Raw genomic sequence first — 25602 nt, forward strand, 5'->3', positions numbered from 1 at the left:
AAGGGTATAAACGCATGCTCAGTTAGACAGTTAGAGACTTAGGGTTTTATTTTCACTCACACAGCCGTTTACTCTCACCCTCACTCCTCTCTCCTTCACCCTCTCTTCTCTCACCTCTCACCTCTCACCGTCACCCTCACTCCTCTCACCACCCTCACTTTCTTCCTCTCGCACCTAACACTGACACCAACACTAACAACAACACTCACTGCCGCTTCCTCACTCCCTCTCAATTCCTCGCACGAAGACTCCTTCCACTCTCCTCTCTCGTCGCCGGTGACCAAGCGAAGAGACGAAGAGAAGAGATGAAGACGAAGAAGCCGTCGCAACCGAAGTCTCCGTCTCAACCGAAGTCTTCGTCGCCGCTTCATCTCTTCACCGACGTCAATTGCACGAAATCGGCCAGATCTGATTTTCGTCCATCACTTCACCGACGTCAAATGAGCGAGATCTGATTTTCGTCCATCACTTCACCGACGTCAATCGGCCAGATATGATTTTCGTCCATCTCTTGACCGTCAATTGCGCGAGATCTGTTTTTTTTTTCTTTTTTTTGTCGTTATTTAGATCTGTATTTTATGTTTTAGGATTATTTTTATTTTCAGTTTCTTATTTTTTTAATATATTTTTGGTTTTTATTATATTATTTTTGTAATTAATCGTTTGATTATAACTGTTGTTTTTTATTATTTTTTGTTAGATTTGTAATTATATATTTGATTGTAATTTAATATTCAGTTATTTTATCAATATCAGGATTATATTTGGGTGTTGAGTATAATTTACATTTTACAGTATTATTTGCCTTTGGAAATTTGTGGTTATTATCAATATCAAACTCATTTGCTATACATTTGGGGGTTCATTATGGTTTGACTCTTACAAATTTAATTACAAAATGCAAAAAAAAAAAAAAAAAATTTTTATTGCACCAGGGTCTATTGCTGTGGTTGTTACCCAAAAACCGCAGCAATATGTTTTACTTTTTTTAATATAAAAACATATATTGCTGCGATTTTTGCCCAAAAACCGCAGCAATATGGGAACATATTGCTGCGGTTAAAAACCGCAGCAATATAATTAATACCTATTGTTGCGCCCATAATTGCTGCGCGTCCAAAACCGCCGCAATAGGCCTCTTTTTGACCGCAACAAATAGCATTTATTCTACTAGTGTTCCCTTCTGCGCTTTCTGGTGATCACCAAGCACGAACTCGGCGGGATGTCGTAAACAATGCCCCACCTGTAGCATCTCTAGCCACCACCCCCATACCGATCCACCCCTCCACATCTAATAATGCAGCATCAGAATTGCTGAATTCATTTATATCACCTATTATGTTAGATGCATTGAAAAAAGAGAGCTTATGATAGATAAAACTAGAAATTAATTAGGAGTTTTCAATGTTATATTTTTGTATTTCTTCGAATTCTACGTCGTACTCCATCCTTTTAAAACTTTATATGGTACATTCAAATTTATCTTTTTTATTGTACAATGCCGTAGTACTAATTATAGATCTTTAATTTCGTTTATCTTTTGTAATCTAGTGGAACTAATTCACTACAAAAAAAAGCTTATATAGCGACGGATTTTTGGAGACGGATATATATCCGTTTCTAATTTAGAGACGGAATATTGATAATCCGTCTCTAAATTAGAGACGGATTTTTAAATTCGTCTCTCAATTAGAGACGGGTTTTTAAATCCGTCTCTAACTTTAGGGACGGATTTTAAAAATCCGTCCCTAAATTAGAGACGGATTTTAAAAATCCGTCTCGAAATAAATTTATAGACGGATTTTGAAAATCTGTCTCTAACTTAAGGACGGATATTGATAATCCGTCCCTAAAGTTAGAGACGGATTTAAAAATCCGTCTCTAAAGTTAGAGACGGATTTAAAAAATCCGTCTCTAAATTTACATATGAATATTTTATTGCACGTATTTAATTTAGACACGGATTTTTAAAATCCGTCTCTAAGTTAGAGACGGATTTTAGAAATCCGTCTCTAATTTAGAGACGGATTTTAAAATCCGTCTCTAATTAGGGACGGATTTGAAAATCCGTCTCTAAATTAGGGACGGATTTTTGAATCCGTCTCTAATATTTCTTCTACATATTACCAATATTATGTAGAGAAGTATACAAGTTGTATTTGGTGTAGTTGGTTGGAGCTTCTTCTAGTTTCTTTGAGGTTACAAGTTCGATTCCTACGAACAACGATTCTTGCGATTGTGGAGTCTTCTTATCCTTTCCCTTGTAGAGCTGAACCGGGTTTACTTAAGGGATATTCCTAAATGGTAATGAGATCAACTTGAACTAGGTAGGTAATAATAGGTGATTAAATATAATCATGATAATATTAGGAACTATCGTGTTGTTAATTTCGTTTATATATTTTTTATATTTTCAGCGAATTTAGAGACGGATTTTCGAAATCTGTCTCGAAACTTAGAGACTGATTTTTAAAATCCGTCTCTAAGTTTAGAGACGGATTCGCAAAATCCGTCTCTAAGCTTAGAGACGAATTTTAAAAATCCGTCTCTAAGTTTAGAGACAGATTTTCGAAATCCGTCTCTAAGCTTCGAGACGGATTTCCAAAATCTGTCTCTAAACTTTAGAGACGGATTTTTAAAATCCGTGTCTAACTCGAATTAGCGACAAGGGTTTTAGAGAGGGATAATATCTGTCTCTAAATCCGTCTCTAAGCCCATATAGCGACGGATTTGACCTATTTAGGGACGGCTTTTGTCCGTCTCTAAATGGACTTTTTAAATATTTCATACAAGGTTAAATTATGTATAAGTTAAATTAGTTCCACGAGATTAAAAAAAGTTAACGAAATTGCAACATATAAATAGCGATAGGGGCATTGTGCAGTAAAACATGTAAGTTTAAGGGTACAATATAGAATTTTGAAAAGGTTGGGTACAACATAGAAATTAAACTGAAAAAAAGCAAGGGTATAACGTATAAAAACCCAATTAATTTTTTTATTAGTTTTACGGTGTTCGACAAAAATTTTAGATTTAAGAGTTTATACTGGCTCTGTTTAGCAATACTAGTTGAAAATAAACTGAAACTGATAAGTTAACTTAAACTAATGTAAGATAAATGTGAAACTGGTAAGGTGTTGGAACTGATACGGTAATTGATTAGTTTAACTGTTTGGCAAAATTGTTGATTAAGTTTGATAAATTTTTTTGGCAAAATTAGTTGTTGCCAAAATTTTGGAAGGATTTTCTAAAATTCCAGTCACCTTATTTTGAAAAGTAAAAAATTTAACTTATCATTTAAATCTTTTTAACCGCCTGAAATTTTATTTTAGGTACTTCCCAAACACTATAAATCATTTAGCACCTAAAATATGTTAGCACCTAAAAATGCTAGCACCTTATCATTTAAGGTAGCTAAATAAAACCTCTACTCATAATACAAATTATCTAATACAAAATCAAGTCGCATTTAGTACAACAGTTATACACGAAAATCCTTGTCATCCTTCTTATTTTAAGTACTTCTCATTTGATTATCCTATCCTATTATCCTATATATATAGCTTAATCCAACTCAATCATTCTATAAAAACATACCACCTAAACTTAAGGATCACAAGAGTTTAGACAAAAACCAAGTGCTGCATAGTGAAACAAAAAAGGCAAAAACAAAAGAGAAAAAAACAAAATATAATGGCCCCTCAAGCAGCATTTGTCACACCCACAACCCTAGCCAGAGAGAAAAAACTGAATGATGGTTACCTAATAGACGAGAGGGATAAGGCTAAGGTGGGTCATAATGAGTTTAGCGACGACATTCCCGTGATCTCGCTGGCTGGAATTGACGAGGACTATGCCGGAGGAAGGAGGGAGACAATACTGAAGAATGTGGTAGAGGCATGTAAAGAATGGGGGATATTCCAGTTAGTGGATCATAGCATTGATGTTGAGCTCATTAATGAAATGTGTAAGCAAACTAAGGAGTTTTTTGCTCTCCCAGATGAAGAGAAGCTCAAGTTTGAGATGCAACCTGGGAAGCATAAGGGTGGCTTCCTCATCTCAAGTCACCTTCAGGTATTTTCTAGATAATAACAAAGCTAATCGTTACATATACTCCCTCCGTCCCAAAATATAGTTCCCATTTGTTTCTGAACAGTCTCCAACACGTATCTTTGACCAATTATATCTTCTATATTGTATTAGTAAAAAAATATAAAAAATTGATATTATGAATTTACACGTTGAGACGAATCTAACAAGACCTCACATGAATATGTTTTCTTGTATACATTAATGAGAATAATTGGTCAAAGATTTTAAATTTTGACTCCTAAAATAGAAATGAGAACTATATTTAGGTACGGAGGGAGTATAATTTTTTATGATATAAAAGTTTGTGAGGCATACTTCTAAATTGAATTGGGTCGTGCTCATTACTCCAGTACTTTTTATATAGTTGTCAGAATTTTATCCAGCCAAAGTTTGTCTATGTTAAACTTTGGTGCTTATCATGCATATTATTGAGATCCCCAAAACAGACAAACTTTGAGAAATTATTTTCTTCCAAAACCTTTTTTAAATCACAAAGACTTTTGTAAACGTAATGTGGAGGAGGAAGGCAAAGAACCCTTTTAATTTCCTCCAAAAGAAACTTAAAGAGACTTCTTTAGTAAATGTGCAAGAAATGAACAAATGATTTGATCAAATCCTCAAACAGGTGTGGGCAAAAAACAATGTTGATGTAAAAAACATGGCTTCTCTCAGTTCTAGATTTAGTGAGAATACCATCTTTACACATTTTTAATATAAAGTTTTTTACTTTAAGACGGATATTAGGTTTTCCAGATTATGGGATATGTTGCCCTAATTTTTAGTGTTCTAGTTTTTTTCATTCATTATAAATGCATGCCTATGTATTTCATTTTTCATTGGTATGAATAGAGCACTAAATTTCTATTTGGTGTTCTATTTCCCTATCATTTCTCATACATTTTTAGATTAACAAGATCTGCAAACCATAAAGGCTCTTCGGACTTTGGAGTAACTTCCCTGCAACCCTCCCACTTTAAAGTTGAGAGTATCAAAAAAATTCTAAGATTCAAACGGTTTACTACTTGACTGAAAATAATAATAAGGAAAAATTGTCAAGAATAAGTCAACCTTTGTGTTGATCGCTTTTAACAAGTCAACTTTCATTTATTCCAGTAGCAAGTAAAGCTTGTACATGAATTAGCTTTTAATAAGTTTTTTTTACTTATGACCTGAACAACCCCTACAATTTTGTTCAGTTTTAATAGGTGTGTATTCTAAAACTCATTAAATTATTCTCTAGAACATATTTGCACTGTTTGAATTTTATAAAAGTTCCGTGAGAAACTTAAAACTGAACAAAATTGTAGGGGTTGTTCAGGTCATAAGTAAAAAAACTCGTTAAAAGCTAATTCATGCACAAGCTTTACTTGCTACTGGAATAAATGAAGGTTGACTTGTCAAAAGCGGTCAACGCAAAGGTTGACTTATTCTTGACAATTTTTCCTAATAATAATCATATATAACTTGGTTATGCCACACTCGTTTGGTGCCACCATTAACGATGTAGGATTATTGTTAGCCTGTTCAAAAAATATACTCCTAAATTGATACATACAATGTATATACTTCCTCCGTTTTTTATTAGATGTTACACTTTTCAAATCACGGACTCCTAGGTAATTTTTGGAGAGGAGAGAGATAGAGAGAATGAAAAGCAAAAGGGTCCCATGTGAACATGTGATAGGAGAGAGATAGAGAGAAGTTATTACCCAAAATAAAAGTGTAACATCTAAAAAAAACGGAGGAAGTATATAATTTGATCTCGAAATTTGAGTTGAATTATAGTATCTAATATTTTAACCATATCAATCAAAGGGCATGTTCAATAAAAGTAGCTTTTAAGATACCCCATGAGTGTTTTTAGAAGCCACTAGCAATTAGATGTTAACTATTCATGTGGCTTAGCTGCCAAAATAGTATTTAAAACAATTTGGGTGTACCAGGACGAGGCAGTGGCAAATTGGCGCGAACTGGTGCTCTTCTTCACCTACCCAGAACAAGCGAGAGACTACTCGAGATGGCCCAACAAACCTGAGGAATGGAGGGCCGTGACAGAAGTCTACGCTGAGAAGCTCAGGAACTTGTCTTGCAAGATGTTTGAGCTCTTATCTGAGGGTTTGGGGTTGGAGAAAGATGCTATTGGAAAGTCTTTAGGCGACATTAACCAACATTTGGTAGTAAATCATTACCCTAAATGCCCGCAGCCTGATCTTGCGATCGGTCTCAAACGACACACCGACCCAAGCTCCATTACATTGCTCCTCCAAGACCATGTTGGTGGATTACAAGCTACGAAAGATGGTGGCAAAACTTGGATCACTGTTCGCCCTATCAAAAATGCACTTGTCCTTAATCTCGGAGATCATATATATGTAAGTTATAAACGCAAACTTGAACTCTCTCTGTATTTTCTATAATAAATGTGAAATTAATTAGTTGACGTTGTGCATTGAATTGAGCAGTATATGAGCAATGGAAGGTTCAAGAGTGCCGATCATCGAGCGATCGTAAACTCAGAAGAGACGCGAATGTCAATAGCTGTATTTATGAATCCAGCGCAAGATGCGAAGGTGTATCCACTTAACTTAAAAGATGGTGAAAATTCGTTGTTGGAAGAGCCCATCACATACGCTGAGATGAACAACGTGCACAAGGCAAAGTACCTGGAAATTGTTAGACTCAAGAAACTCGCAAAAGAAGAAAATTGGTCCGAAAAAGAGCTTGATCACAAGCTCAGCCAGATTAATTAATTTATTACATAAGCAAGCCTTATAAAATAATAATACATCTGCTCCATTTAAGTATGTCTTGTGGCCATCTATTGAATAAAATTTGAGCACGAAGTAATATTTAGCAATTGACAGCTATTGTTGCCAATCTTTCATCGGCAGCAAGAAATAGTATTATTCATTGTGTTCTCAAAATTTTTATATTATCATTGAATATTTGAAGGTTTTATAGTCTTTGTTATCCATTGTGTCACTCAAATCTTTCCAAGCCGCCTATGGCAATTGTTGGTAATTTTGTTAGAAAGACAATTCAAATTCAACAAACTCATCCAGAAAAATATTAGTGTATGTACGTCCTCAATTTAGAAATACATAAGACAATTTTTTTATTTTCTTTTTTATGTGAAAGATATTTTGAGGGAAACATTTCATTTAATTCAAAATGGAGGAAATATTGTTTACTTATCTTTTGATGTTAACTTTGGGTAATTAAGATTCCTTCATAATCTAGAGTTTGAGTAGTATTATGATTTGTGGTAAACATTATATATTGGCAACAATGAATGAAAAGGAGACACAAGATTACAGAGCCAAATATCACGTCTTTAATTAACATTTTTTTTCAAGAGAAATTTCATTAATTGAAGGTCAAACGACATCTACAATAGATAATAAATAAAAACAAGATACAATTCAACAAAGGTTAAATCAAATTCGTCTTTGAAGAAACTATAATGAACCAGATAGAGCAATACAGCAGAACCACCTTGTATTTGTTGAATCAAGTAGCTATTGATGAGGAAGTCTATCTGTTTCGGTGTGGAAACGGTTAGCGTCCTTTACAAGGCTGCTAAGATGTGAGAGGTCACGTCCTTGCTGGAAAGCTGTACAATACGCAAACGTAAGCTGCCCCCGGGGTGGTTCTGAGGAAACCCCCTCCGACGCTCAAGTCAGTAATTGGTCCCACTGGGATTTAGAGAGAGAAACTAGAGAGAGAGAGAGAAGCTATTTTTAGTGTGAGAGAATGTACCTGCAGAATAGTATCATTGGGGTATTTATAGAAGTACTATTCCTCTAATAGGGCGTATAATCCTTCGACACGTGTAGGGCTGTGACGCACTTGACAGGTGGAAAGATTCCCTTTCTTTTGTCTTGTTAGGCGTCCGCCAACATTGTCAGTCCTCAGGGGTGAACTGACTTTGTGGAGCCGTAGATAACTTTACCATACTCGCGTCCAGTATTTTGTTCGCGGACTTACTCTGTATGGCCGCTAATACACTTGGGGTTATACCCATACAACTAGCCCCCAACATCTTTTGGGGTCTTGACCGCTAAGGATGTTGTCGGATGGACGCGGGCATTTTTGTGGTATTTTAACTTTTTATTTTTCGATGGAGTAGGTTTGACAGGTGCCACGTGTCATTGCAGGGAGTTAAAGAATTTCGAAAAGTTAATGATTGCCTTTTCCGAGAATCCCGCCCAGCGCTTTATTAGGTTTTACTACAGTCACGACCCTTGGCACACATCTGAGAGGGAGTTGGAGAGTTTTATTTAATCTTGGCCACTTATCTTGATATAAATGTAACAGGCGGTTTATTTTCTGAATTTTTTATCCTCTTGCTCAAAAGAAATTTCTTTCTTCTTCCTCTTGTTCTCTGACTCAAACTCCATTGCTTGAACTTCTTTCACTCAAAAGCTCACCATTCCTCTAGTTTCTTCTTTTCGGTTCTTGTGATACTAAGAATTTCGCATTTTCTCAACTTGCATTTTCTGGGTGTCTTCTCCGCTTTGGTTTTCGTGGTTTTTCGGTGGTTTTCTAGTTAAAGATTTCAGCTTTTAGTGTTGTTCTTGCTGTGTTGGGGCTTCATTTGTCTTTTTCGGCGACTTGGCTCCTTGTTCCTTTTCTTTTTCCGGCGAAATTTGCGTTTCCAGGTAATTTTATAACTTCCGCATTTTCTTGATTCTCTTTCTCGTATTCGTTATGTCGGACCAATCTGATAGCCATAATGCTTTTGATGAGGTTTTTATGACCGAGAGTGAACCCTCTTCCCCTTCTGCTGACCAAAATTCTGAGCCTGATATTAGTCCTGTAGGGAGAACTAGGTTGTTAGCGGACATACCCCCTACAATTAATAGAGAAAGGGAACTAAGATCCAAGTTCCTTAACGACCCTTCTACTCCTGAAGAGCATAATTTGACCATACTCGCGTCCAGTATTTTGTTCGCGGACTTACTATGTATGGCCGCTAATACACTTGGGGTTATACCCATACAACTAGCCCCCCAACATCTTTTGGGGTCTTGAAGTACTTTGCTGCTAGTCAGAGTGGTGACAAGCAGACGCTTAAGGAACTTAGACACCAAATCCTAGCTAGGCGTGTCCGTAGGCACCCCCCCCCCCCCCCCCGCAGATGTCGTCCTTGGTCTTGACGTTCCCCCCCTCCCTAGGGAGCATGCCTGGTTGGACAGCTTGGCAAATGCGGGGATTAAAATGCCGTTTAGTTTTTTCGACCGCTTGCAGGAGTCTGTAACTCCTAACCCCCCTGTTATTAATCTAGGTGACGACAGCGATCCGCCTACTACTGCCATGGCCCAAGAGGATAATACAGAGGTCGTTTATCAACGTAGGACCGGTGGTTCATCTTCAAAGGCCCCAATGGTTGAGGAAAATCCTCGGTCTAACCAAGAAGAGGAGGATGATGTCGGACCAGGTACCAATGCGCTTTGGCTTCCTGAGGAAGCTACTTGCGATCCTCTTTCTGTAGAGATAGACGAATCATGGCGTCGGGATGCCTTAGACTTGTCTTATCCGAGAGTGGCACGGGACCTGTACCATATGCCTTCCCCATACCAACTGATTGTGCCGTCAGAGGGGTCAATCATAACCGAGTGTTATCTCGGCCATGTGGCCGTTTACGCCCATCATTTTGAGTTTGGGTTACGTTTCCCTCTGGACTCTTTTTTAGTAAAGATTTTGAATGCGCTCAACGTCTGTTTGGTGCAATAAACTCCTTTGGCGGTCCGTAACTTGATCGCGTACATCTGGGTTGTACGCTTCTTGGATTTTCCCCAGACGCTAAACCTGTTTCGTCATCTTAATTGGTTGAAGCAGAATGGGTCTTCTCGGCTGACGGGATGGTGGTCGTTAATGACTGCCGATAAGAAAATGACGGTGCAGCCTAAGATGACGAGTTTAAAAGACTGGCAGGATGCCTTCTTCTGACTGCAAGTACCCGAGGACTATCCTGTGCGCCGTCATTTCACAGAACCTAACCCCCACATGGAGCATCTGCCATAGGATCCGCTAACAGAAATGAGTTAGCGGCTTATGACTATATTAGCTCTGAGGATTATACTGTCACCTATGAGGATGGGAGGACAGTTGGGTCTAAGGAGCCTCTGCATTGGCTTCCTCATACCAAATATATTCTGGGGGACAAGCCCTTGTCGGCCCTCCTATTATCATCAGTTCATGAGAATGGTAAGTACTTTTGTCGGACTGGGCTATGTTTAGGACGTTAATGAGACTTGGCAGTTTTTTGTTTTTCGCATTCGTCCGTTTGTAACCTTTCTTGTTTGTGTTTCCAGGTCTTGATCATCTTGATTTTGATATTCTCGGCATTGACGATGATCAACAGACCTTGACTCATTTACCTCCTGGTCCCCCATCCGACTATATGACAATGCATGGTGCCACCAATGGTCGTAGGGGAGGGAATCGTAACGGCCCTCAAAACCTCAGGAGGGGTCGCGGAGCAGGTACTACCTCTCGCGTCCCTGTGGTTGCGGCCACCTCTAATGCTCCAACCTCTCCTGCCGTCCCTCTAAGGTCTTCTACTACTAGGACCGTCAGTAGGGGTGGTACTCTGAACAGAGGGCACTCTCGGGAGCAAACTCATGATGATTCTGCCGCCAACAAGAGGCATGTAGTGGAAGATCCTGGCACTTCCTCTACTAATGAGGTGGTGCAGATAAAGGACTTGGATCCGAGCGCCACCGAGGAGGTTCAGGGCGAGGATGCCACTACTACCGGTCTTGGTACGGCTGGCGGTGGTTCCTTGGTATCCTGGTCCACTTCTTTTATTAAGGAGAAGTTAAGGGAGCTGATTGCTACCCCTAGCTTCCTCTCAAACCTTTCTCCTGGCATCTTCTATAGATTCCGGGAATGGATTGAGAAGAAGGAGGTGCCGCTGAGTGATGCAGTGGTTGCCGCTTTCGCTCCTTAGACCGTCACCCCTGGCAAGATCTACCAGCCAAATTGGGACGTCAGGGAGGATGAGTCACTGTACTCTGACATCCCTGAAAATGGTGGCATTCTTGCCTATCGTATTCTAAAGGGTATGCAATTGCCTTTGGACCGTCCTTCCGGCTCTCTGAAGACTCCTGTTGGCGAGGTTGGCTCACGACCAGCTAGTGGTATGGCCTTAGTTGCTTCTCGTTTTTTATTTTTTATTTTTTATTTTTACTAACGTCTTTTGTTTGCTTCCATAGGCTAACAACGCTGCTATTGAGCTGATAAAATAGTATCTGGAGTACCAGAGATTGGCGAATACTTATAAGGCATCTCTGGAGACTTGCCAGGGTCTACTGAAGGATGCTGAGGATAAGTTGGCGCCCCTGGAGGATGAAGTGGTAACCCTGAGGGAGCGGGCGGCCTTGTTGGAGGAGACAGAAGAGAACGTCAAGGCCCTGACCAAAGCGGTGGAGGCCGCCAATGAAAAGGGCATAGCTGTTCTGGATGCCTCTGCTGCTGAGGCCAGTGGTGCCGCCAAGGCGGTTGCTGACTTCAAGACCTCTGATGATTACGTGGCAGAGCTCCACAAGAGGTACGATGGTGGCTGGGCAGCTGCCATGAGATGCGTTTGCAAAACCGTTTGAGGCTTTAACTAGAACATTATTGAAGACGCTCATGCTGCCGGTCATCATCTCTCGCCTTTTGAGGGGGATTCGAATTTCGCGGACGAGGACGCCATTGCTGACGTGGATCCTCGCGACTCAGGGCCTCCTCCTGCTTGAAGTTTTAGGCGGCCATCTCTCAGCTCTTTCTGCTCTTCAAATAGTATTTAACTTTTGCATCCTAGTTTATAATAGTGTTAACTTTTTGACGCTATAATTCGCCTGTCGTTGGCGTTTATTGAACAATTATTCCATTTATGTTTCCAAGTACTTGACTCCATCTAAAAGCCTTTTTTACATTGGCTGCCATATTTTTTTTTTTTTGTAGTTGGCCGCCAAGCCAATAGCTTTTAATTTATGGCAAGTGCTTTTTGTTATCTTTATTTGTCTTACTTTGTTGATGTTTGCATGCTTGTATGGTTAGCCATCAATCTCCTTTTATTTTGCCATTTACTTTTATTCGCGTACGTCGCGTCCGCTAATGTGACAAACTCAGCCTGTTATATGGCTTTCATTCTTGTGCTAGGTCTGTCATATGACCGCTAAAGCATTTAGCCTGTCATATGGCTTTTAGCTATGTGCGAGGTCTGTCATGTGACCGTTAGCGCACTTAGCCTGTTATATGGCTATAATTTTTTGTGCTAGGTATGTCATATGACCGTCAGTACACTTGGCCTGTTATATGGCTTTAATTTTTTGTGCTAGGTCTGTCATATGATCGTCAGCGCACTTAGCCTGTTATATGGCTTTAATTTTTTGTGCTAGGTCTCTCATATGACCGTTAATGCACTTAGCCTGTTATATGGCTGGTGACAAATACTGTAAAGAGATAATGCAAAATAAATAATAAAATTTATCAAAACACTAGTGAAGGTTGTATTATTTATGCAACTCAATCAGAGGCTTTCGGTCAATTACAATCCTTTCATCTACACGTAATAATTTTTGAGAACATCAGTATTCTAGCAATTTTTCAGCTCCTTCCCGTCCATCCCCTTAAGTATAAAGGAACCGGGGCCTATCTTTCGAGCAATGATGTATGGGCCTTCCCAGTTTGCAGTTAGCTTCCCCTCAGCGTGTGCTTTCCCGGAGGCGGCTGTTCTCCTGGGAACCAGATCGTTGACATCCAGTGGCCTTTCCTAAACTCTTTTGTTGTAGGCCTTACTGATTCTATCTTTGTAAGCGGCTGGTTTTAGTTCCGCCATGAGCCTTATTTCGGGCAGGAAATCCAGATTCTCCTTGAGTGCTTGTTCATTTGCGTCCAGATTTTGATATTTCACCCGGTACGAGGGCAGACCCACCTCGACAGGCAGCACTACTTCTGCCCCAAAAGCCAGCTTGAAAGGGTTTTCCCCCGTTGCCTCTTTTTCTGTTGTTCTGTTTGTCCAAGAACGACAGGTACCATGTTTGCCCATTTTCCTTTGAATTCATCCAGCTTCTTTTTGAGGGCATTCAGGATTTGTTTGTTCGCGGCCTCTGCTTGACCATTGCTTTGAGGGTGGGACACAGCTGAATACGCGAACTTGACCTGAACACCATGGTCGAAAACAATGGCCATAGGGATCCTAAACCTTGTCATTATATTCTGCCAAATGAACTTCTTAACCTGGCTGGCCTTGATCTGTGCTGTCGGCTCGGCTTCACTCCATTTTGTGAAATAATCAATGACCACTATTAAGAACCTCCTCCCACCAGTTGCTTTTGTAAACGGCCCCAGGATGTCCATCCCCCACTGCGCGAACGAGATTGGACAAAATATAGGCTGCAAATCATTAGCTGGTCTGTTAATGACGGGAGCATATCTCTGGCATTTATCACACTTCTTGACATAACTCTAGGCATCAGCTAACATGGTTATTGGCCAATAAAACCCGACCCTCAGTGCTTTTAATGCTAAAGCTTTTTCCGCCAATATGATTTCCGCATATACCCTCATGTATTTCTTCTAGGATTTTCTTTGACTCCCATGTAGTTGCACATTTTAGCAGAGGTAGGCTAAAGATTTTTTATACAATTCATCTTGGTATATGATATACCAATTTGCCTGTCGTCTCAGTTTCTTTGCTGATGAGGGATTATTTGGGAGTGCTCCTATTAGCTTATATGCCACCAGCTCGCTAAACCATTCTCCCTGCTGATTAATATTGTTAACGGTCACTACCTGCTCCGAAATGCTTTTTTTCTTTCTGCATGTCCACTGTGACGGTTCTTTCCACGCTAAATGAATTGGAGCTGGCAAGCTTGGAGAGGGCGTCTGCTTTCGCGTTCTCTGCTCGCGAAATTGCTTGCACTTCGAAATGTTGAAACTGAGCTATTAGCTCTTTAGCTTTCTCTACATACTTCATCATGTTTGCTCCCCTAACTCCAAAATCCCCTTTTAGCTAACCACTAACCAGGTGAGAATCTGTTTTCAAGAGTACGTGTTTTGCACCAGCCGCCAAACACATTCTCATCCCTCCAATTGCGGCCTCATATTCAGCTTCATTATTTGATGCCGGAAATGCAAATTTGATAGCGTAAGCTGCGGGTTCGAGCCCCGTCAGTCCCGACCTAGGCGCTGCAAGCGATCAATTCATCTCTCCATCTTCTGTGAAGAGGGGAGAAAAAGAGTAGGATCTAATTCCCAGCGGGAGGATCCTTCTTTTCTTTCGCATTTTTCATCAAAAAAATGGAAATGAAAATAGTACCAATTGTGATGGAAGAAAGACATATGTAGGTTGGTACAATGGGAGGTATCACCATATTCAGGATTAAAAGGGGTACCGTTCTAGTCTGGCTTTTTTCGATTGTTCCTGATCCGAATATACATTTTTTTTTTACGAAACGCAATTAACTTAACATGAAAGAGTACTTTTCAGATTAAACCTACCCTTTCTTCTAGCTCCGATTCTGTGTAACCTATATGACTAACATAAAAATGAATTGCACACTGGATTATCAATGTATGCGTCCTAATCAAAATCAAAAAAGAAGAAATACTAATTTAGATCTGCTTTTTACTTATATTATATAAACTTAAGTAAAAAACATTTGAATGAAACTTGAGTTCTTTTTTAGTTCTTATCAATGATTGAAGAAGAAGAAATGAAAGAGATCAAACAATTCCAAGTCTTTCTAAATGAAATGAGTGGACTGGCTTGAATCAGCGGTATATAGATCCAATACAATAGGTAAGAAGCACAACACCATGTTCCCTCTTTCCTGTCGAAACTAGTCCCCTTCTTCTGTGAGCTAGGTCTATGGTTGCTACTTTTCTCGTATCTGAAAAAGAGAAAAGCATTCATTGGTGGCAATGAATCACTTAATGGTTCCAATGAATCGAACAATGAAAAGTTTCCTCAGAGTCATGGAAAGTATGTATCATCTAGTCTCAAGCGGGGTTTTTTTGACCCTGGTAGCAAGGTAAAACAGGAATTCAAAGATCTGGTCTATCGGATGCTGGCAGAGCATAAGAATATGCATCACGATGAGGATCAATTACGTGCCCTCCAGGCTAAAGTAGAAGACCTCACTATGAAGTACAATGAGGAATGTCTTTTTGCTGGTAACCCTAGCCTTTTGGAAAGGTTCATTAAGAGTGATTTGCCTAATGCCCGGGATTACCTGAAGGGTAAGTATAAGCTAGATAAGGTTGATGATAACCTTGATAGGATTAAGGTCCTTCCCTATGATAAGGGTCAAAGAACCCCCCCTGCCGATGGTTATAAGGATTTGCTTAATGAAGCTGATAAGGAATTGATTAATTCTTATGGCTGCCATGATATCGAAGCAATATTAATTCATATTTTAAGTTGTTTATTCAACGTGGAATCATCTGTTAGTTGTGCCACTTTGATCGAAAAGATTGAGCATCTTGTGCGTACCAACGCGCACATATTGTATAATAAAGGCTTATCCGGTGTCGGTAAAAAGTCCTCAAATTCTTTCTCTGAGGTTCCTCAGCGTTCAAAACGCGAAATATGTTATCCTTTCGGGACAGCATTGGTGGAATTCTTGGTTGAAAGAGATCTGATAGAGTTAAAACATAGAGAATTTGACAATTTTGGGGTAAACATTAAAAAAAAAGAAAGGTTCTTATTATCGTTCAAGCACTCTCTATGCCGAGTGTAAATTCGATACCTCCTTGCTTCCCTTAAAGCTCAACCTCCCCATGGTATGCCCTCCTCTGGATTGGGTAGTCCAACACCCTGAAGGTAAAGAATGGTTAAACATTTCTGATTTAAAAGGGGGTTACCTAAATTCAATAAGTGGTCTAATACATGACCGTTATCGTCTTTTAAGTTCTGGTAACATTAAGAATTTCTTTATTTACTTTGGTAAGTTCGAGGATAGTTTAAGCCTTAAAAAGGCCGCAGACCTGTGCGAGGTAATGAACAAGCTCCAGAGCCAGGGCTTTAAGATCAACAGTGAATTTCTTCAATTAATCCTCAAATATGAGGAATCTTTTGTTCATACGGGCTATCTCATGCCCTCCTTTCTTACAAAAAGAAACATCAATGATGTCTCTGAGTTAGTTCGGAATTTATATATCGCCGCGGAGCAAAAGCTCCGTCATCTTACCGACTATAGCTCATTGATCCAGACTTTTGTCACTAACATACAGCGTGCTCGTTACGAGCAAACGCTTATCGAAATGGCCTCCGCCTACGATGGTTATACATTTTATCTACCGGCATTTCTTGACTTCCGCGGTCGAATCTACCGCAGTGGTATCTTGCATTTTCACGAGCGTGATCTTGCTCGAAGCCTCATTCTTATAGAAGATATAAGCATCTATGAGGATTATAATCCTGAATTCTTTGATCATTATGTTCGTGCTTTTAAAACGGCTGCAGCCTACCATTACAGGTCTTTCACTTCTGATGAGGCAGCTCTATGCAGGATATCCCAGCTATTGCATGACCTGAAAGGTACCGATCCTTTATTGAGCTCTGAGGGTACTCTTATTGATTTTGCAAAGGGTGCTAAACACCCCTTTCAGTTCTTGGCCAATCTAAGGGCTATTGTAGAGGTGGATAAGGTTCAAAAAAAGTCTCCTTTTACTCTTGACCAAATTCTTAGTTCTCCTATTACCCAAGACGCCTCTGCGTCTGCATATCAAATTCTGAGTTATTTCTTGTTGGATGATACCTTGGCTAAGAGAACCAATCTCATCCCGATGGACGGGGATGATCGCATCCAAGATGTGTATAACCACATTGAAATTTAGTTAAAGTCCTTCATTGCTAGGGAAGGAAGTGTTCCTGAAGAGGTCTTCAAAGACATTACTCGTTCTTTAGTTAAAAGCATATTTATGCCCATTATCTATGGGAAAAGCCAAATGAGTACAGCGGATGATCTGAGAGGTCATCTCCGTTCGATTACCACTAAGAAGGAATGCTTCCATATAGCCTCTCTCTGCTTTAAGTTCTGGAAGGAGAAATTTGCTCATATGGATCACCTGATCGGCATTATCCGCCTTTTAGGTTGGTTTGCTGCCTCCTGTGGTAGGCCTGTTTTGTATTCTACAAAATTCTTTAACACTTCCCAAGATTATATGGTCATGGAGCCCTATTCTCTATGGGTTTATGACAAACTAAAAAAGAGGAAACGTAAGGTAACTCTGTCAGTCTCTTCCCAAGATAAGAGAGATCGAAAGAAGACTGAAATCTCTACGTTCGTCAACTTCATCCATCAAAAGGATGCTTTTATTGCCATGAGTGTAATAGAAGACATGAGAAAGGACGGATATCCTATTTACACGGTGCACGACAACTTGATTTGTACTATTACAAAAAGTCAAGATTTACCCGGTATTTACCGGAAAGTCTTTCACGATCTGGGTGCTCCCCTTAAGCTTGTCAACAATATGATTTGGATGAATCTGATTTCAATCCCTATTGAGAAAGGGATTGCGGGTGAGGATAATTCTTTGACAGAAAAGAAAAGGATGTCTGTCAGAGTGTAATCTCTAGCCAAAGGCTAGACAAGTTCTTTAGTCTGGAGGTACCGGAGGACATTATAAATGACAAACGAAGACTGAAAGTCTGGAATGCTAACGTCTCGCGTTTTAAACAGCACTACTATGGCTATTGTCATTCTGTATGCGGCGAGAATCTTAGTTGGAATGCCCATCAAGAAAGGTGGGAGAGCTTTGAGAGAAAGCTCACTGGAAAGTCTTGTTTACACCATTAATGAGAGATTTTCTTTTATCAACAGAGCTTATTCAACAACGGCGGAAAGCAGACAAAAAGAAGCTTCCGTCTTATTGAATCATATGATTTCCCGGGTTGACCGATCTAAATGCCAACACCCCCATCCAGGGCTAATCATAGCCTCTCATACCTTCAAAGAGCCATACTTCGCTTTTAGCGATTTTGATCAACTCAGTCTGGCTATCATGGATCTCTTACTCCGGGGTGCTTACCCTTACTTATCGGGTTCGAATTACGCTAAGTTCAATGTTTTATTTACAATGTTTACCTCCGGCGGGACACCTACCACCTTTGCGGCTGGTCGTGCTATCGCCTTGACTTATGAAGATGGAAAGTGAATTCCAAAGAGTGAGATATATGCTCTTTTAAATGAACGAATAATCGATTTGATCGAAAAATACGAAGGATATTTTGTTATTGGAGTCACAATCCGAGTCTTTTTGGAGACTAAATTAAAGGAGGCGCAGTACCTCTCTGCCGAGGTTAGGGAAAAGATCCTTATCGAAAGCCTTCTTAAAGGTTCGATATTAACGGATATCAAGCCAAGAAAGGCAAAAGTTCTCCGATATCGGAAGCGTAATTATCCAACCCATATCACAGCACTGAAATCTGGTTCAACTAGGCTGAAACCCTTCCTGGTTGCCGATACCGAGACTATACTAATAGATGTCAAGTCCACTCCCGATCCCGAGACCGGTGAGGAGGATGTGACCAAAGTTCATTTTCCTTATGCTGCAGATGTCTTGCTGGTTCGTCCCGGTGTGGTGATCGATAAAGGTCGAATTGATACCTACTACAGCGAGGATTACACTTCTAAAGTCTTCAAAAGCTTTGAAGAAAGGATAAGTTACTTACGGACTTTGTCTATAGGTTAATTGAAATTATTAAGCAGAATCCTTCGATTCAAACTGTATACTTCCATAACTTCTCACGATTCGATGGAATTTTCTTGGTGAAGCACCTAGCGTTACATCATTCCAATTTTAGGCTAAAACCTCTGGTGAGGAACCACAAAATCTACGAGATAGCCGTCTATACAGGTAATAGACTCTTATTCCGCAGGAGAGACTCCTTGCATCTACTCCCTGGCAAGCTGGATGTCCTAGCTAAGAATCTATGCAAGGGAATTGGCGGGAAAGGCTCTATCGCCTATGACGAGGTAAGCCTTGAAAATCTTCTTATTAAGAAAAAAGAGTATATCGAATATATGAAAAATGACATTTATCTCCTTGGTGAGGTAGTGCAAAAAGCCCAAGAGTTATATTGGAAGAACTACAAGATCGACATAGAATGCAAGGTAACTCTTTCTTCAGTGGCTCTAACCATCTTTCGTATGAAGTACTACGACGTTAACTCCCTCTATCCTTATGTAATGCATGATTTTCCGATGCCTGGAGGTGAGCCTGAGTGGCATGGAAATCTGGGTGATAAGGACTTAGATAGCCTCTTTGGCTTTATTGAGGCATATGTGGAATGCCCCGAGACTATAAAGAGACCCTTCCTTCCCTTTCGGGATAAAAAAAGGGGTCTTATCTTTCCAACGGGGTCTTTTTTTGGTGTCTACTATAGTGAGGAGTTAAAGTATGCAAGAGACATAGGCTACACTGTGATCCCGCTCTCAGGCTACCTCTTCCAGAAGAAGGAAAGCCCGTTCAAGGACTATGTTAGCACTCTTTATAATAGCAGATTAAAGGCTAAGAAGGAAGGAAATGACGCCCTTGCCTTTCTGTATAAGAACCTTTTGAATTCGCTGTACGGAAGGTTTGGAATTCACCCTAAAAGCACGATAACCTTGATCTGCGATGACAATAAATATAACATATTTATGAAGAAGGATTCATTTATAGACGGTCATAAGCTTAAAGAAAACAATTGGGTGTTATGGTACCATAACAATATGGAGGAGGGCGAGGATCGGTGGGATCCACCGCAGAACTCAGCAGTTTATTTAGCTGCTGCTATCACCGCCAGTGCTAGGATCTATATGTATCCTTTCATTTCAAGAGAAGACTGCTACTACACGGACACAGACTCCGTTGTTCTAGGCAGTCCTCTTCCTCCTGAGTTAATCTCAGGCACTATACTAGGTAAGTTTAAGTTGGAGGAAAGGGTAGAAAAAGGAATGTTTGTAGCACCGAAAACATATTACTTGAAAACAGTGGACGAGCATAATGTGATTAAATTCAAGGGACCGGCTAAAACCATGATCCATCCAGAATGGTTTGAGAAGCAGTACGCTGACCCTTCTCTTAAGACACTGGTAGAAGTGAAATCGAACTTCAAGGTTAAGTTGTCCACACTCGAAGTCACCTCGACTAAGAATAGTTACATTCTCCGGTTGTCCCTGGACCCCAAGAGGGTACGATTATTTGAAACCGAAAGTGGAGCCTGGGCGGATACGATGCCATTACATATAAATGACTTGTCTGGCCTAGATCACATGGGAAAACGAAGAATTGCGTCACTAAGGAATAAAATAAGTGAACTGCAGGTCTATAATTCTATTCTAGAAGAAAAATTCTTTCAGAAGGGAAGTGAGGTAGAGAACAAAGAAGATGGGGATATTCTAAAGAATTTAGAGATAGAGACCTGTCTTACTGAAGACAGAACGATATTAGATCGCGAAGAAAAAAGGGAGGGAACTAACCATACATTAGAAGAGAGCACTAAGACAGACGAGAAGAAACCAGATACCTAAGGGAGAGGAGCGAAAGCCACTCGACAGTAAGGTAATTCCTATTTGCTTACTCGTTAGAGTAAGGAGAGAGAAGAAAGGTTTTAAAAATCTCCCCTCGGGAGAGGCAGGAGAGAACCTTAAGGCTGCTCGGGACTCTGGGGCGAGAAAAAGCTTTTCCCTGGAGCAAAATCCTTATTGCCTTTCGCCACGTTCACTTTCGTTTTCAATTTTCTGCCCTCGCTTACTTAAGCTCGGACTTCGCTATCGGTTATGGGCCTTTAGCCGGCTATTTCTTGTTTATGGCCTGGCGCCGTGATCAAAACTACGTATATAAGTAAGGTAGTTGACTTGCTTACTCAAGAGAGTAAGGAAATAGGACCTCGTTTTCAGAAAGATCAGTGAATTTCGTTGCCTACCCGCGCTCACTCACTTCGCTAGCCGAAGCCTTTGCTTTCTCTCTTCCCTTCCCTCTTCGCTAACCTCTATTTCGTTGAATGCTATTAAGTCTGGGATCGAGCCCTTATATTATAGTGTTAGCTTTCTTCCAACAGCAGATTAATTCGCAAGAACCGATGCCGTACTTCTTCAGTGGAATGCCCCTGTAACCTTACTAACTATCTTGACTAACTTGACTTTCTTCTTTTCTTTAAAGAAGAGAGAGAGCTGTACTCTAGTCTAAGTACTTATCGAACCGAACTTGAGGCGGCGAAAGTCGGCTTGCTTACTTTCAGAGCGGGTCTCCGGAAAGCCACTGCACTCTTCATTATTATGGGCTAGCCTATTAATGATAGAGAGCGGATGGACCTGTACTACCAATGCTGACTAGAAAAAAACAAGACTCTTTTTTTTTTTCGGCTGGCACAGGTTTTCAAAGCAGCGAGCCTATACGCGAGGCGCATCCCCTCCCTTTTCAGCTAGCGCACACTACATAAGTCTTGAAGCAAGTAAGCGCTTTTCAGCTAAAGTGTGATTCCCGTGCCTTCCATCGGCTCTAACGCTTATTCAATTAGCTGCCCTGCCCTTCTTTCTTTATTTCCTCACCGAGCTCTCTCCGCCCTGCTCCTGCTTTGAAAGCACTTTCTTACTATATCTCCCCCACCCTTTTACTCTTAGTGCTCTCTTCCCTTCGTCTGGTTCTTCCCTGACATTGGATATAGCCTTTCCCGCTCAATAATGCTAAACTTAGCTAACCTGCAAGCACTCACATAAAACCTTCTTTTGGGAAGAGTAAGGGCGCTGACTCTTACTGGCATTTAGGTTGACTAAGGCAAACGAGTGTTCTCTCCTTTTTCTTGCACTTTATTCCCCTCCTCCCCCTGTGGTTAGATTAGTTATGGAGTAGTCTGCAGGGCAGCGGGAAGTTCGCTCTTGCAGCTTATCTTCTTAGCAGCTATTCCAGTAAGCGCCTCTCAAAGTAAGCCTATCCATGATAGTAGAGTCTGAGAAAGCAAGCACTAAACTCAAAGCTTATGGCAGCAGCTAGAGTCACTCCAGTATTCAGAAAAGAAGGAGGTGTCCTAACGGAGTTCGTTTCTCGCGCTTATGCCCCCCCTCTGCCCTATCTCATTCCGTAGATAGAATCCGGAAAATTCGATATACTATATACCTTTTTTCTTTTATAGGTAAGCGCTTAGTATAGTAGTTCGACGAGCCCTTTTTTATATACCTACCGGCCGTTATATGCTTTAAAGTGGACATAGGCTAATTCCTATCTTGAATAGCTATAACAGACGGTTTTTTGTATGAGTTCGATCCATTAGGTTCTTCTATTTGTTCAGAAAAGAAACGAGAGACAAGAAAACATCTTTGATTACGATTAAAAAAAACAATCTCAAATAGACCAAGATCCAATTTCGGGTCATTTCTTGGTGAACATGATCTGCCATAATCTCTTCGATTCCTTCATTTATGTGCCAGAATACAGAGAGATTGGGTAGGAAAGTGGAAGAGACTTTTTTGTATATGATAATCAAAGGGAGTGGGAAAGCTGCAGTAATTCTTTGGAAAAGCCCGATTCGATTCTCTTTGTCTTCGAGCTTTCATTCTTCAATCCACTGATTCGTTCCTTCATATACCTCCCCACCAATAGATAGAGACAAATAAGAATAACCAAACCACGTCTACAAAATGCCAGTACCATGCAGCTGCTTCAAAGCCAACGTGATGTTCCTTGGTCAGATGACCAAAATATTGGCGAATACCACATATAATCAAGAAAAGAGTACCTATAATCACATGAAAACCATGAAAGCCTGTTGCTAAGAAAAAGGTAGAACCATAAATACTATCCGAAATAGTGAAGGGTGCTTCATAATATTCCATTCCTTGAAAGCCAGTGAAGACTAGAGCCAGTAAAACGGTAGCTACTAAAGCGTAAACTGCTCGTTTTTGCTTCCCCGCGAGTATAGCATGATGAGCCCAAGTTACGGCAGCTCCGGATGAAAGAAGAATAAGGGTATTAAGAAAAGGGATTTCCCGAGGATCTAAAACCCAAATCCCTTTTGGGGGCCAAATACCTCCGATCTCTACCGCAGGTGCCAAAGAAGAATGAGAAAAAGCCCAAAAAAAAGCAAAAAAGAACATAACCTCCGATACGATGAACAAAATAAAACCATATCGAAGTCCTAATTGTACGACTTTGGTATGATGTCCTTCTAACGTGGATTCGCGTAGAACATCACGCCACCATACAAACATGGTATATAGGATAAAAATAAGGCCCAAACTTAGAAGTGTTGCACCCCCTTGAAATGAGTGCATGTACATCACACCTCCTACGGTCGTTGCCAAAGCTCCGAGTGAACCCGAAATAGGCCATGGACTTGGATCTACCAAATGAAAAGAATGCCTTTGAGATTCAATCATAAAGCACTTTGCCTCAGTTGTATGTAAACCCCCCCTTCACCCCCACCCCCTAAAGTGGTAAAGAGGGGTCTCATTTTCTTTCTATCTGACAAGACAAAGAAATAGGAAGGGATGGTTCTTTCATTGCATTGATAGAAGTCTAACTAGAAAAAGATCTCTCTATTACTTTGAGAAGAAAATCGTTGGTTTGACCGACGAACTACGTGGGAAAATGGACCTTCTTTCTTTGATTTTCGGCAAGCAAGTATTGGAAGCGCCTTCTAATCGACCTGAACAAGATATACGCCTTTTATTGATTATTACGTAAATAATAAGACCAGAACAATTCATAGTTGCGAATTGCACGGTAGACCCGTCGGTAAGGAATGCTTTGACGGGTGCCATTTTGGGCAATTTCTCGTATATAACGAGCTAAAGTGGCTGCTGAAATGGGAGCACCATGGGGGTAAAAAAGAAATCCCCTTAAGCGGTTCAATTCAGAGAAAAACAGAGTTGGAGAAATTCCGTCGAGAATAAGGGAAGCCTCGATCTTTTTTTCGATCTCCGCCTGTTGATAGACGAGGTCAACGATAGTTGATAGGGAAAACTGATTTACGAACGAATGCGGAGCGAGCCTATTATAAAGTTGCGCTCGTCTCAGCTCGTCGTGAATTAAGGAATGCGCCAATTCAGGAATTTCCGGAACAAAAACGGGCGCTGGCGGCCCCTCTAGTGCTAACTGATTAGCATTGATCCGGGTTTGTTCGAGCCACTCCCTCGCACTCACGGGGTCATAAGGGACCCCTGCGCTATTTGCCCAAGCCACGTCCACATTATATACTAGTAGTAAGAGAAAGAAAAGGAAGAATGAGGGGGAACCTATCAGATCGTTTACAAACCACAAAATTCCTGTCTTCTTTTGGGTTGTAAGGTGATAATATTGAAAATAAATAACAACTAAGAGCAAAATGCCTACTATGATGGTTATTAACATCTTTCTATTTTCCCACTTTCTTGGCCGTGTAGAACATGGATTAGCATTATGTCATTCTTACAAGTGATCACCCATCCAGGATTGGAAGAAGTGCTATATGAAGACTTCGAGATCAAATAGAATATGTTTCTTTCCATTCCTCGTGAGCCACTTATTTCTCCGAAACAAGAGATCAAAGTGATTTTCTTCCTTTTTCCAAATAAGTCGACGGCCTTACACCATTGGGATACTTCGAATAAACTAGAGTACATATAGGATACACCTGTGTTAAAACCCTTTCTCAAGATATCTTGCAAACTGTTTGGGTCCTTGCTTTGGATGTTGTTCCCCCGGTGTGAAAGCAGTTGATTTCGTAGTTTTAGAATTCTGCTGATCCCAAGTACTCCATCTCTATCATTGCATATTAGAATATAGAAAGTCAAGAAGAAAAGGCATGACCAGAAGAATTGTGTGAAATAAGTAAATTGATCCAGTTGAGGCATAAGAACGTTTTGATTTTGAATTCTTCCCTCCAGACAGCTGAACTCCGTCAAGCCTCTAGAAATGGTGGTTAAAGTCTGTATAGGTGGTTGGTTGTTGACCAACAACGCATGGGACAGGCATTGTTTGAGCCCTTTTTCCAAGAAAGACTGGTTACAACGAAACATCCTTCACTGCACACTTTCTATCTGTCTCTCTTATCGGCTGCGTGCTATCGGAGAGAGAACAACGGGAGGTTCAGTCAAAAACATTTACCGCGCAATTCATTCAGAATCTCTTTTTCTTTATATACGCAATTTCGATAAGAGTCTAGCCAACTCGTCGAAGGAGCTAAGCTACCTCTATCTTTGTATGTACTGGTATCTTCACACCTAAGTCAAGTAAGAACCTCCCTTAAGCAAATTGGCATTACCTTAGAAGTTCAAGTAGAAAGTACCTTACTCTTTAATCGAAGTGGTAATCGCACATCTTTCTTCCACTTCTTTTTATCCATCGCCTGTCAACCATTCATTCCTTTGATTGACATAGGTCGCGGGCGGTCTAATTCAAAGGAGAATCCTTTGGTAGAATTCATTTTGTGGGAAATCCGCTATTATCTTCCTTCTATCCCACTTAGGAGAAAATTCTAATATCTATTTACAAGTAAGCAATGAACACTAACTTAAACTCAAAGCATTTGAGTTGAGAAAAGAAGGT

The 25602-nt window shown here is 40.3% G+C and overlaps 4 protein-coding genes across 4 annotated transcripts; 2 read left to right on the plus strand and 2 right to left on the minus strand.

The window, feature by feature from the left end:
- The first annotated feature begins 3451 nt into the window (after positions 1-3451).
- On the plus strand, positions 3452-7286 carry LOC104905117 (flavanone 3-dioxygenase). Its single transcript, XM_010693564.4, has 3 exons — positions 3452-4074; positions 6036-6464; positions 6555-7286. Exons 1-3 carry the CDS (start codon positions 3694-3696, stop codon positions 6840-6842), a joined length of 1098 nt encoding a protein of 365 aa, XP_010691866.1. The 5' UTR covers positions 3452-3693; the 3' UTR covers positions 6843-7286.
- Positions 7287-17781: 10495 nt separating this feature from the next.
- LOC109136226 (DNA polymerase-like) lies at positions 17782-20609 on the plus strand. The gene is made up of 3 exons (XM_019252111.2): positions 17782-18211; positions 18317-18660; positions 18804-20609. The coding sequence occupies exons 1-3, from the start codon at positions 17782-17784 to the stop codon at positions 20607-20609; spliced, it is 2580 nt and encodes an 859-aa protein (XP_019107656.2).
- A 1759-nt stretch (positions 20610-22368) lies between these two features.
- On the minus strand, positions 22369-23453 carry LOC125498689 (cytochrome c oxidase subunit 3). Its single transcript, XM_048646946.2, has one exon. It carries the CDS (start codon positions 23451-23453, stop codon positions 22656-22658), a length of 798 nt encoding a protein of 265 aa, XP_048502903.1. The 3' UTR covers positions 22369-22655.
- Positions 23454-24167: 714 nt separating this feature from the next.
- Positions 24168-25419, minus strand: LOC125498694 (putative ATP synthase protein YMF19). Its single transcript, XM_048646949.2, has one exon. It carries the CDS (start codon positions 25071-25073, stop codon positions 24420-24422), a length of 654 nt encoding a protein of 217 aa, XP_048502906.1. The 5' UTR covers positions 25074-25419; the 3' UTR covers positions 24168-24419.
- Positions 25420-25602: the final 183 nt, after the last annotated feature.

Source organism: Beta vulgaris, chromosome 1 (genome assembly GCF_026745355.1).
Source record: "Beta vulgaris subsp. vulgaris cultivar EL10 chromosome 1, EL10.2, whole genome shotgun sequence".
NCBI classification, from domain to species: domain Eukaryota; kingdom Viridiplantae; phylum Streptophyta; class Magnoliopsida; order Caryophyllales; family Amaranthaceae; genus Beta; species Beta vulgaris.

Excerpts from the sequence above, each read along its gene's own strand:
- LOC104905117 (XM_010693564.4), top strand. The coding sequence starts at position 3,694 with ATGGCCCCTCAAGCAGCATTTGTCACACCCACAACCCTAGCCAGAGAG. Across the intron at positions 4,075-6,035 it reads TCATCTCAAGTCACCTTCAG|GACGAGGCAGTGGCAAATTG; the intron begins GTATTTTCTAGA and ends TGGGTGTACCAG. Across the intron at positions 6,465-6,554 it reads ATCTCGGAGATCATATATAT|TATATGAGCAATGGAAGGTT; the intron begins GTAAGTTATAAA and ends TGAATTGAGCAG.
- LOC109136226 (XM_019252111.2), top strand. The coding sequence starts at position 17,782 with ATGGCTATTGTCATTCTGTATGCGGCGAGAATCTTAGTTGGAATGCCC. Across the intron at positions 18,212-18,316 it reads ACCTACCACCTTTGCGGCTG|GATATTTTGTTATTGGAGTC; the intron begins GTCGTGCTATCG and ends AAAAATACGAAG. Across the intron at positions 18,661-18,803 it reads ATGCTGCAGATGTCTTGCTG|AATCCTTCGATTCAAACTGT; the intron begins GTTCGTCCCGGT and ends ATTATTAAGCAG.
- LOC125498689 (XM_048646946.2), bottom strand. The coding sequence starts at position 23,453 with ATGATTGAATCTCAAAGGCATTCTTTTCATTTGGTAGATCCAAGTCCA.
- LOC125498694 (XM_048646949.2), bottom strand. The coding sequence starts at position 25,073 with ATGTTTCGTTGTAACCAGTCTTTCTTGGAAAAAGGGCTCAAACAATGC.